The 13,067-nt window shown below is 44.8% G+C and overlaps 1 protein-coding gene across 1 annotated transcript in view; it reads left to right on the top strand.

Moving 5' to 3' along the window:
* Window positions 1–13,067, top strand: part of NSMAF (neutral sphingomyelinase activation associated factor) — a 267,295-nt gene that overhangs the window by 98,163 nt on the left and 156,065 nt on the right. The window contains exons 10-11 of the mRNA XM_029591349.1: window positions 12,000–12,129; window positions 12,555–12,626. Coding sequence (XP_029447209.1) covers window positions 12,000–12,129; window positions 12,555–12,626 — 202 coding nt within the window. The remainder of the gene's footprint in view (window positions 1–11,999; window positions 12,130–12,554; window positions 12,627–13,067) is intronic.

The raw sequence follows: 13,067 nt of genomic DNA, 5'->3' as shown, positions 1-13,067 counted from the left end.
GTGGACCTTGACCCAGAGTCAAAGGGGTGGGCAACATCTTGAACTGGTTAGGGATCATTCACCCTATGAGAATCTCCTGTATGACCCTTTGTGACTGTTGCCTTCTTACTGCCCCAAAACTCACTGTAAACCAGGAAACAGGGACTTATTCTAAAGATATATTCCAACAAACGTGTGTTTCATTTTCTGCTGCTACCGGCAGTTAGAGTATGTAACAACAAGCTGATTCATTGATTAGATCAGGATGTATAATCTTCCACAGCTAGACTGCAACATTTTACTCCTGGAGTAATTTCTGCACACAAAAAATTTAAATTCTGAAAAACTATGCATACCTTATATTGGTCAAAATAACACAATATACATCACAGCTTTTGAGTAATTAATTAAAAATATAATACAGAAAAGTTATTACACAATTATTTTGAGCAGAATTTCCCTAGAAGTACACTGTAAGAGTATCCTTTCCACCCTCTCTCCCTAGTTCCCTGGCTAGACCCCTTTCACGTTGTCCTCTCAGGCCCCAACTCCTCCACCCTCCACTATCTCTCCACTCCCCTTCTAGACTCAACCCCATCCTATGTATTTTCACTCCCCAGTTCTGCACTCCCAGAGTTTGACCCCTCTCTCATACTGCCCCTCACACAGGCTCCTTCTGTCCCTCTCTCTCTCTCTTTCTCTCTCTCTCTCACACACACACACATACACACACACACATGCCCTCACACAGGCTCTCTGTCTTGCACACACACCCCTCACACAGGCTCCCTGTGTCTTGCACACACCCATCCCCTCACACAGGCTCTCTCTTTCTTTTACACACACACCCTCACAGAGGCTGCCTTTTTCTCTCTCATACCCACAGGCTCCCTCTCTCTCTCTCCCCACACACATACCCCTTCACACAGACTCCCTCTCTCACAAACAAATATGCACACTCATTCCCTCATACAACACCAGCTCCCAATCTTTCACTCATACACACATTTCCTTACAATTTATCCTCACATTCAGACTCACCCATGCATCCTCACAGGCTCCCTCTCTCTCTCACACACACACACCCATACATCCTTACACAGGCTTCCTCTCTCTCACACACACACACATACACCTCTGCACATAGGCTCTCTCTCACCAGGCATCTCATCTTCAGCTGTAAGTGGGATGGGCTCTGCTTGTAGCCTGCTGGGCCTGAGAGATCTTCACTGCAAGCAGATGAGCTCCACTTGTGGTCATCGGCCTGTTAGATCTTTGCTGCAAGTGGGATAGGCTCCACTTGTGGTCACCAGATTTGTCACATCTTCGCCGTGAGCAGGATGAACTTCACTTGTGGCATGCTAAGCCTGTCAGATCTTGACCATGAGCGGGATGGACTCAGCTTGCAGCCCACAGCACACCTCTCCAAATTCTGTGCAAAAAATGGAAATTCTGCACAGGAGGGGAATTCTGCGCTTCTGCAGAGCACAAAGTTTCCCCAGGAGTAACATTTGCAAGGATAAAGTAAAATGTATTATTTCCTTAATCTAGAGGAAGGTATATAGAATTGTTAGGAGAACTGGATACAAGCACTTCCCCACTTTTTACTCCAATAGTTAACAATACTCCCAATAACTCGGTTGTTTCTCAATTCACACACCATTTGTCCCTCCTCTTAATAGATCATGGTTCTCATAGTCATATTACAAAGTGTACCACTTAAAATATATTAGTAATTACTACTGGACATGGAGAGGCCAATATTCAAAGCCATTTAGCTAGATAACTCACAAGTTATCTGGCTAAATGGTAAGCTTTTGAATATTAGGCTACTTATCCAGCAAGATTTGAAGTGGATAAGTTATTACCCTATAAGTGCTATGGTGGATGCCTGTGCTTCCATTGTAGCTGCTAGCTATGGCACAAGCATCAGACCCAAGTCAAGGTAGGAGGCTACCGAGATCCAAGCTTAAGATTTTATTTATTTATTTATTTAACAGCTTTTCTATACTGATATTAGAATGTACATCATATTGGTTTACATCTCAACAGTAGGTGGAAAATACAATAAACAGGGGTGGGAGAGGGACAACAGTAGAAACTCGAGGGCAGGAGGCTCTAGGGGGAGCCTGAAAATTGAACTAGAGAAGTTACAATAACTCGAGAGGTAACATATTTACATGATGCAAATTACTTGGAGCGAATCAAAGATAACAGAGAAGCAGGAGATGAGGGTGAGAGAGGTATGTGGAGTTAGTCTGGAAATTCCTGGTGGAAGAGCCAAGTCTTTAGCATTTTCCTGAATTTAGTATGGCAAGGCTCCAGGCGGAGGTTTGTGGGTAGGGCATTCCAGTGAGTTGGGCCAGCAATTGAGAGAGCACGGTCCCTTGTTGCTGTGAGACAGGCCTTCTTGAGGGGTGGGACTTGTAGGGTGCCTTTGAGATTTGCTCTAGTGGGGCGGGTGGATTGTGTGGATCAGAGCGGTTCGCTGAGCCAAGAGGAATTATTTATGTGGATGGATTTGTGTATGATAGTGAGAGTTTTGAATAGGATGTGTGATGGGATGGGGAGCCAGTGGAGATCTTTGAGGATGGGGGTTATGTGGTCTGATTTGCGTGCGTTCATGATTATCCTTGCAGTGGCATTCTGTAGTATTTGGAGGGGTTTGATGGTGGAGTAGGGAAGGCCAAGGTACAAGGAATTGCAGTAATCCAGCTTGGATGATAGGGTGGATTGGATGACGGTTTTGAGATCGTGTGTGTGGAGGAGTTGCTTGAGCTTTTTTATAACATTGAGCTTGTAAAAGCCTTCTTTTAGGACGGAATTAATGTGTTTTTTTAGGTTTAGATGTGGATCAATTAGAACACCAAGGTTTCGTACAGAAGGCTGTGAAGTGAGGGAGGTGGCTGTAGGGTCATTGGGAGGAGAGAGCTTAAGGGTTTGGTGGTTGTGGATGAGGAGAAGCTCAGTTTTTGAGGAATTGAGGGCAAGTTGTAGGGAGGTGAGTAGTGAACATAAGAACATAAGAAATTGCCATGCTGGGTCAGACCAAGGGTCCATCAAGCCTAGCATCCTGTTTCCAACAGAGGCCAAAACCAGGCTACAAGAGTTTATGGATACAAGGCATTTCTCCCAGAAAATTAGTGTTGTAGATAATGATTCATGGATAGGGATGATGATTTGTACATCATCTGCATAGATGTAGAAATTGAGGCCAAGGTCAGATAGATGATGGCAGAGGGGCAGGAGGTAGATGTTGAAAAGGGTAGATGATAGGAAGGAGCCTTGGGGCACTCCTTGGGTGAGGGTGAAGTGTGTGGATTCTGAGTTGCCAAGTTTAACAGAGAAATGTCTGTTAGCCAGAGTAGGGCTATGCCAGAGATACCGATGTCAGCCAAGCAGGAAATGAGGAGGTTGTGGCTAATCGTATCAAAGGCTGCAGAGATGTCAAGGAAGACAATGAGAAAGCTATGACCGTGGTCAAGGCCAGTGAGGAGGGCATCGGTGAGGGATAGTAAAAGGGTTTCTGTGCTCAGGTTCTTACGGAAGCCAAATTGTGAGGAGTGAAGAATGTTGTTGTCTTCAAGATAGTCCATAAGCTGGGTGTTCACCACCTTTTCCATGATTTTGGTGATGAGGGGGAGATTTGAGATGGGACGGTAGTTGGCCGGGTCTTTAGGGTCAAGAGATGTTTTTTTGATCAGGGGTTTGACAACTGCGTGTTTTAGGGAATTGGGAACTGAGCCAGCGGATAGGGAGCTGTTAATGATGTCTGCTAGGGGCTTGGCAATGATGTTGGGGATAGATAGGAGGGTTTTGGTGGGGATGGTATCGGATGGGTGGGATGCGGACTTGATTTTTTTTGAGAATGGACTCCATTTCCTTGGAGGAGGTGAGGTCGATGGTGTGGAGTGAGTTGTTGGGGGAGATGTGGTGGTTGTTGGGCATGGGAGTGGTTGAGGGAGAGGGAGAGAACCTGAGGAGTATGCTTGTTATTTTGTTATGGAAGAATTGAGCAAGTTCTTCACATTTTGTGCTGGCTTCTTCGTCTGTGATGAGAGGGGCGGGGGCTTTGGTGAGGGCAGTGACATATGAGAAAAGGGCTTTGGGGTTATAAATATATTGATGTATTTTGGCAGCGTAGTAGTCATGTTTGGTTTTTTGAATGGCAAGGCGCGGTATGTGTGTAAGGATGATTTGTAGGCGGTGGAGTGTTGTTGGGTTGGGTCTTTACACCAGGCTCTCTCTTTATGTCTAAGGTTGTTTTTCATATGGTGCAGTTCTGTGGTGAACCATGGTTTGTTGTGTGGGGGTGTAGTGTGTTGCTTGCAGGTGATGAGAGGGCATAAGTTGTTGGCTATGTCGAGGGTGAAGTTATCCCAAGAGCTGAGTGCAGCTTCGGGTGAGGAGCAGTCTAGTTTGCTTAGGGATTTGGAGAGTGCAGTGATAATTTCTTCGGACAAACAGGGTTTACGGAAGGAGAAGGAGTTGTTTTGGGGAGGATTACAAGTGGTGGTGGCGCTTATGGTAAGGTGGGTCACAAGTGAGTGGTCAGACCAAGGGACAGGGGTGCAGGAGGCGGGAGATGGTGTGTGGATGCAAGAGTTGATGAAAATGAGGTCTAGGGTGTGCCCCGCTTTATGTGTGGGGGTGGATATGATTTGGGTGAAGCCTAGGGCCCGTAGGGTGGCAAGGAATGTTTCACATGATGGTGAAAGGGGTATGGAATCTATGTGAATATTGAAGTCTCCTAGTAGTATGGCAGGTTTATCGTAGTTGATGTTGTTGGATATGAATTCAATGAAGGGAGAGGAATTGTGTTCCAAAATGCCGGGGGGGAGTAGACTAGGCAGATTTGGAGATCTATGGATCTAAATAGGCCAATTTCGAGCTTGGGTGGGGGGCTGATGTTCAAGGGCCTGAGTTTGAGGGGTTTTTTGGCGGCTAGGAGGATGCTTCCTCCTCTTTTTTTCGGTCTGGGAATGGAGAAGATGTCATAGGAATGTGTGGGGAGTTGGTTTAAGATAACAGTGTCAGAATCCTTGAGCCAGGTTTCCGTGACTGCACAAATTTCTGGTTTGCAGTCTAGAATGAGGTCGTCAAGGATGTGGGGGTTTTTTTAGAGAGGGAGTGAGCATTAAAGAGAATGAGAGATAATGTGGTGAGGCCAAGGAATTGAGTTAATGGGGAGATAAGGATGGGGAGTAGGGATTTCCGCTGGGCTTGCGGGTTCGCATGATGGAGAGAAGGTGTTCTGAGCGAGGGGTGATGTATATGGGGGATTGGAAATGAGGGAGAGATGGAGCATAAAAGAAGGGGCATGGCAATTTAAGGTGGAGGCTGAGAAGGGTATTAAGGGGAGTGTGGGGATTAGTGGGGAGGGGGACGAGGGGGAGGTTGGCAAAGACGTAACTAACAGAATCAGCACAGTGCAATAAATAGCAGTAACAGTAGTAGTATATAGCAGTAACAGTTTCAGCATGATGCAGTATATAGCAGTAATAGATTGGTAACGGAGTAATAGGTCGCTAGCTGATTTCACAACGGAGCAGTAGTAGACAGTCACAAAAGGTTATCAATGAGTCAGTAAAAGCCGGAACGATTACAGAAAGGTCAGGTGCAATGGACTGAGGGTACTCCAGTGAGTCTGTAGTTCACTAGTGCGCCCCACATTAAGGGGCGCACCAAGGGGCAAGCTCCTTGGTCTCCTTAGGCGCGCAAAGCCTGTGTGAGAAGGAGAGATTTAAAAGCAGAATCCTTTAGCTTGTCTGACGTGTTCCAGCTGGGGGAGGGGTTAGCAGCCTCGTGGTGGAGGGGAGGAGTGGGCCCAATCGGAGGGCTGAGCGCAGGGGAACTCAATCCCAAGTCCTGAGCCCTGGCTTGGAGAGCAGTGGAAGCAAGCAGAAAGTAGGTACCTGTGTGAGAAGGAGAGATTTAAAAGCAGAATCCTTTAGCTTGTCTGACGTATTCCAGCTGGGGGAGGGGTTAGCAGCCTCGTGGTGGAGGGGAGGAGTTAATTTCAGTTTTCTAGCGTGTAGACAGATGGACTCAGGACCAGTGGGCTGAGCCCTCCGATATAGTTAATTTCAGTTTTCTAGCATGTAGACAGATGGACTCAGGACCAGTGGGTTATGTTCCCCTGCCAGTAGATGGAGATGGAGCAAGCTGACGTCACAGTATATATAGTCCTGCAGTGACCCTAGCCTACCAGTATTCTCCGTCTCCAGGAGACGTTGGATGTGCATTTCCCTATGGGGATTACCTTGTTTTGAAAAGAGATTTCTAAATTGAGGAGAAGAAAAAGCCGTGCTCTCCTGCGGTGATAACTAAAGGTCCCTCCCCTAGTTAGATACTCCTAAGGTGATTTCCGTGGTCCCTCAGAGGTGTGCCTTGGTCCGATAGCTGGTTTCCGGTGTGGACTTTGCTGCTTGTGCAGCTAAAAGGCAGCGGATGCCCAGGCTGAGTGCGGCAGTGACAAATAAAGCCCTCTCCCCCCGCAGCTGGAGACCATCTCTGTACTCAGCCGATAAGCGCTGAGCTCAGGTAAGTGTTTAAAAAAAAAAAAAAAAAAAAAAAGAGGGTTTTGCCCTTAGTGACAGAGACAGTCAGAGGGGTTTCAGGACTTGCTGCAAGGAGTGTGGTTTGTTCCTCATTTGATCAAGATCCCGCTTCTTTTGGATTTTTTACAGGAGGGCTTGAATAAAGGATTGGCCATTAATTCCTTGAAGGTTCAGATAGTGGCTCTTACATGTTTCAGAGGCATGGTGAATGGTGTCTCCTTGTCGTCCCATCCTGATATGGCCCGTTTCTTGAAAGGGTTAAAGCACTTTGGCCTCCCTTGTGGTTGCCGGTTCAATTGTGGAGTCTTAAATTGCTGCTGGACTTTTTAGCGGGCCCTACATTTCGACTGCTGTGCAGCCTTTCCTTACAGTTGTTGACCCTGAAGACAGTGTTCCTGGTGGCCATATGTTCTGTGAGTCGCATTTCAGAATTGTAGGCATTGTCTTACCAGGAGCCGTTCTTTGGGAGATTCCAGGGGCGTTACAGCTGCGAACATTTCCATCCTTCTTGCCTAAGGTGGTCTTGGAGTTTCATCTGAATCGGTCCATTTCTTTGCTGCCTCTGGATAAAGTCAAGGATGCGGAGGAGTTTCGCCTTTTGCATTCCTTGGATGTCAAGAAACTTGTCATGCAGCATCTGGAGGTTTCTGACCCTTTTCAAAAGTCAGATCGCCTGTTAGTCCTTCATAGTGGAAGGAAGCATGGTGAACCTTTTTCACGGGCTACCATAGCTCACTGGATTAAGAAGGTGGTAAGGGCTGTGTTTGTGGATGCTGAGAAGCCATTGCCTGCTCAGATTAAGGCTCATTCCACTAGGGCTCAGACAGTATCATGGGCGGAGGTTCGTTTGTTGTCTCCCGTTGAGATCTGCTGTGCCGCGATGTAGTCCTCCTTAGATACTTTTTCTAGGTTTTATCATCTGGATGTTCAGGCCCTGGAGAATGCAGCCTTTGCACGTGTGGTGTTGACTGGATGGAGGGCAGCTTCCCTCCCTGTTCAGGAATAGCTTGGGTATATCCCATTGGTCCTGAGTCCACCTGTTTACAGCTAGGAAATGGAGAAATTAATTACCTGATAATTTTGTTTTCCTTAGTGTAGACAGATGGCCTCAGCTTCCCTCCCTCGGCTGCCAACTGAGTGTGTCAATAGTCATCCTGTGGGGCTACATATCCCAAGGGATTACTGGTAAGTGTTCATCCAGTCCCTAGATTTTGGAACCTTTGTTCTTCCTTGAGTTCAATGTTATTCTTGATTGAGTACAGTTCTGGTTGACTGTTTTTAATCAAGTTTTTTGCTAGACTGTCCACAGTTGCTTTTTGAAGAGAATACTGGCAGGCTGGGGTCACTGCAGGAGTTTATATACTGTGACGGCAGCTTGCTCTATCTTCATCTGCTGGCAGGGAAGCATAACCCACTGGTCCTGAGTCCATCTGTCTACACTAAGGAAAACAAAATGATGATGTAAGTAATTTCTCCAGTACAGTGAGAGTCGGAGGGTAAGGGTTGGGATGGGGGGAAGGAGGGTGTTCTGAGATACAAATTTATGCTAAACAAATGGGACCTGGGGGCGAGGGGCTGGGAGGGGGGAGAGACTGCCACTACTCCCCGGCCCCTATATTTTATTCATTATCAGATGCAGGGAGCTTTGGGAGCAGATGGTAGGCCGAGCCTTTGGACCTTGGGTGGGAGGGAGATGGGGGGCTGGGTAGGGTCTTTAGGCCTGTGGTTTTTAATATTTTTTTCTTAGTATGATTGCCACATAATCGGTTATCTTTTGAAGATATCTGGTTAAATGGCAGATTATCCGGCTACACAAGGCTGGATAACATTAGTACTGCTTTGCAGCAGGCATAAACTTATCTGGCTTTCTTACAGGGTCATTTATCAAATCGCGTTAGGGCGTTATCACAGGTGTTAGGGCCCTAACATTCACGATAACGCCCGTGATAAATAACGCATCGTGAGATGCGTATGCAAATTTTTTCCAAATGGGAGGAGGTTGGGTGGAGTTAGGGTGGAGTAAATTAAAATGAGGGATTCTTAGCATTGTGTGTGATGCCAAGCTAAGTCGAGAGTATCATGTACAAATCTCATCTTTGTGTACCTTTCCTCACTTAAAATCATATCAAATCTTCACTGATGTGTACTATGCTGTTCGTACCTCTAACTGTGCATGTAAAACTGCCCCTCAAAACCTAGACTACCACCAAAACCACATCCCGAGTTACTGGTTGTCCCTCCTATAGTGGAATAATAGTTTACTTTGTATGAGAGCCTTATAAAGAGTCTCTTCTCTCTTTTTCTCTTTCTCTCAAATTACTCTAACCACGCCCCTTTTTTTATCACGGGCACTATTTTTGCAAAATTTATTTCAAAATGATAAATCTAGGTCTTAGCTGGATATAACTCAACCCCTCTCAAGAAAATCCCTTTTCTATCTGGATAAATTAATGTAGCTGGATAAGTGGCTGAATACTCCAAATTTGCCATTTAGTTGGGTAACTTTTGAGTGATTCGTCTAAATCACTTATGATTATGGACCTCTTAGTGTTTTTGTTTTGTGTGTTTTGTTTCTATTTCCTAGGTTATGTTTGAATCATTATCTTGAAGTAATGGGCAGTCCTCTTGTTTTACTGCTGTCAAATATTTATAGCACCAGATGTTTTATGCTCAAGTGTATACGTTCTTGAGTTTGAATTTTTCTGGCTTCAAAAGTACAGTAACACTATCTGCTGGCTTCAAAGGCCTCACACATTCATAATATGAATTGTGCATTGAAAATCTGTCCTTTTGGCTATAGGTTCTCAGTTACTAGTTGTCTTAGTCAACCATAATAGTGCAGAGTTCTATCCTAATAGCACATTTATGCTCAGTAAAATGTATAAATGCTGCCTAATAGAGATGAGCTTTGTTTTTTACTGCCAGGTCGTTTTTTGAGTCGGACGCTTTGGGGTAAAGTTTGGTTTTCCTCTGTTAGGTTTTTTGAAAAACTAAACAGGGAAAACCGAAACCAGTCCAAAAACCGACGCGGGAAAACGAAGCTAAAAAAAACCTACCCCAAGCATTAAAACTTACTATAAAACATTAAAAACAACCCCCCCCCCCCCCGCGACCATCCCGATCCCTCCCCAAGACTTACCAACATCCCTGGCGGTCCAGCGGGGTCCCGCGACCAATTTATCCCTCCATGCCTGGCGTGCCTGCCTCGCTCAAAATGGTGCCGATAGCCTCTGACCTATGTCACAGGGGCTACCAGCGCCATTGGTCAGCCCCTGTCACATGGCCATTGGCGCCATCTTGTGCTCCTGCCATGTGACAGGGGCTGACCAATGGCGCCGGTAGCCCCTGCGACATAGTATGGGCAAAGGCTATCAGCGCCATTTTGATTACTAGCAGCCAACAATGAGATTGCTCCCGGATCCCCGCTGGACCCCCAGGGACTTTTGGCAAGTCTTGACCCCCCCCCCCCCCAAGACTTAGGGAATAGTAATCAAAATGGCGCCGATAGCCTTTGCCCATACTATAAGAAATTGCCATGCTGGGTCAGACCAAGGGTCCATCAAACCCAGCATCCTGTTTCCAACAGAGGCCAAAACCAGGCCACAAGAACCTGGCAATTACCCAAACACTAAGAAGAATCCATGCTATTGATGCAATTAATAGCAGTAGCTATTCCCTAAGTACAATTGATTAATAGCCATTAACGGACTTCTCCTCCAAGAACTTCTCCAAACCTTTTTTGAACCCAGCTACACTAACTGCACTAACCACATCCTCTGGCAACAAATTCCAGAGCTTTATTGTGCGTTGAGTGAAAAAGAATTTTCTCCGATTAGTCTTAAATGTGTTACTTGCTAACTTCATGGAATGCCCCCTAATCCTTCTATTATTCGAAAGTGTAAATAACCGAGTCACATCTACTCGTTCAAGACCTCTCATGATCTTAAAGACCTCTATCATATCCCCCCTCAGCCGTCTCTTCTCCAGGCTGAACAGCCCTAACCTCTTCAGCCTTTCCTCATAGGGGAGCTGTTCTATCCCCTTCATCATTTTGGTTGCCCTTCTCTGTACCTTCTCCATCACAACTATATCTTTTTTGAGATGCGGCGACCAGAATTGTACACAGTATTCAAGGTGCGGTCTCACTCACCATGGAGCGATACAGAGGCATTATGACATTTTCCGTTCTATTAACCATTCCCTTCCTAATAATTCCTAACATTCTATTTGCTTTTTTGACTGCTGCAGCACACTGAGCCAACGATTTTAAAGTATTATCCACTATGATGCCTAGATCTTTTTCCTGGGTGGTAGCTCCTAATATGGAACCTAACATCGTGTAACTACAGCAAGGGTTATTTTTCCCTATATGCAACACCTTGCACTTGTCCACATTAAATTTCGTCTGCCATTTGGATGCCCAATCTTCCAGTCTTGCAAGGTCCTCCTGCAATGTATCACAGTCTGCTTGTGATTTAACTACTCTGAATAATTTTGTATCATACGCAAATTTGATAACCTCACTTGTCGTATTCCTTTCCAGATCATTTATATATATATTGAAAAGCACCGGTCCAAGTACAGATCCCTGAGGCACTCCACTTTTTACCCTTTTCCACTGAGAAAATTGACCATTTAATCCTACTCTCTGTTTCCTGTCTTTTAACCAGTTTGTAATCCACGAAAGGACATCGCCTCCTATCCCATGACTTTTTAGTTTTCGTAGAAGCCTCTCATGAGGGACTTTGTCAAACGCCTTCTGAAAATCCAAATACACTACATCTACCGGTTCACCTTTATCCACATGTTTATTAACCCTTTCAAAAAAATGAAGAAGATTTGTTAGGCAAGACTTCCCTTGGGTAAATACATGTTGACTGTGTCCCATTAAATCATGTCTTTCTATATGCTCTACGATTTTGATCTTGAGAATAGTTTCCACTATTTTTCCCGGCACTGAAGTCAGGCTCACTGGTCTATAGTCACAGGGGCTACAGGCACCATTGGTCAGCCCCTGTCACATGGTAGGAGCACAAGATGGCGCCAATGGCCATGTGACAGGGGCTGACCAATGGCACCGGTAGCCCCTGTGACATAGGTCAGAGGCTATCAGCGCCATTTCGAGCGAGGCAGGCACGCTGGGCACGGAGGGGCAAATCGCTCGCGGGACCCCGCTGGACCACCAGGGATGTTAGTAAGTCTTGGGGAGGGATGGTGGGAGGGGGTTATATGTATGTTAATTGTAATGCTTGGGGTGTTTTTTAATTAAAAAAAAATAAATGTGCCCCTCCCCCCGTAAAAAAACCGAAAAAAGGATTTTCCCCGAATTTCGGGGAAAAACCGTATAGGGGTTCGGGGCCCCCGATCCACGAACAATTAGGCAATTTCGTTGAAATTGCCTAATTTGTGATAAACGATTGCACATCTCTACTGCCTAATATATGTGAATGCTTTTGATAGATTTCAGAGTGTTACTGAAACATCACACATGGAATGTGAGGTGGAGATGGTGACACCCTTGGTGACCAATCCTGGCCATGTATGTGTCACAGAGAAAAGCCTGTATTTCCAGCCCCTCAACAGATATCCTGTGAGTAACAAGAGCTGATTTGTTTCATTTGCCAACTCAGAGTAGTTAGATAAAACTTGTATTGTTTAATATTCTATTCTAGTTTCCATATACTAGAATATGTGTGCATAGATTTGCGTTCTTATGTGTTATGTGGATTTTTTTAGATTGGAATAGCCTAATGGTTAGAGAAGTAGACTGTGAATCACGGAAACCAGGGTTCCCTGGCTTTGTGAAAGGAAATGATATTACATAAATGCTAACTCGCACTTCTAACACGAACTACTAGGATCTCTGTATATATAAATTACTTGCCAGATAAATACTATCAAGACATATTCTCCTCAGTTTAACTGGAAGGCACTTAAATTTGTTACTTTTTAAACTATTCTACTTATTTTTTAATCATATTTCAATATATAGTATTTTTTTTCTCGTTCCTAAAGATTCCAGTGGTCCAGATAAGATTGCATGATATCCACCGTATTTACAAAAGAAGACATAGCCTGATGCCACTGGTAAGTTGAAAAAGGTTTATTATGAAATTTAAAGCCAAGGATCTCTAGGCTCATAATGTTTCTGAACCACAGAATTAAGTGCTATGAAGCAAATTTGAAACCCTCTTTTAGACCAACTTAGTTAAAATGTATCATGCTTCCCCTTTATATCCTGAAAATTAGACCTTTTGTGGCTCTTGAGGACTAGAGGTGGCCACCCTTGCTCTATGTAGTACACTGCTTTCAGTGACTTTCTGTCGAAAAAGGCAATTTATTATTATTATAACACATTACTGATTCATATTTCTGTTTTATATGCATGGCATAGTTTGATTCTGCACATGAGTAGCACGCATCTTTACTGTTACTGATTCATATTTCTGTTTTATGCATGGCATTGTTTGATTCTGCACATGAGTAGCTTGCATCTTTACTATTATGATTCATATTTCTGTTTTATGC

Source organism: Rhinatrema bivittatum, chromosome 2 (genome assembly GCF_901001135.1).
Source record: "Rhinatrema bivittatum chromosome 2, aRhiBiv1.1, whole genome shotgun sequence".
Classification (NCBI taxonomy): Eukaryota; Metazoa; Chordata; class Amphibia; order Gymnophiona; family Rhinatrematidae; genus Rhinatrema; species Rhinatrema bivittatum.
Note: the sequence above shows the minus strand (reverse complement) of the source record. Positions and strands in the feature narration are given on the sequence as shown.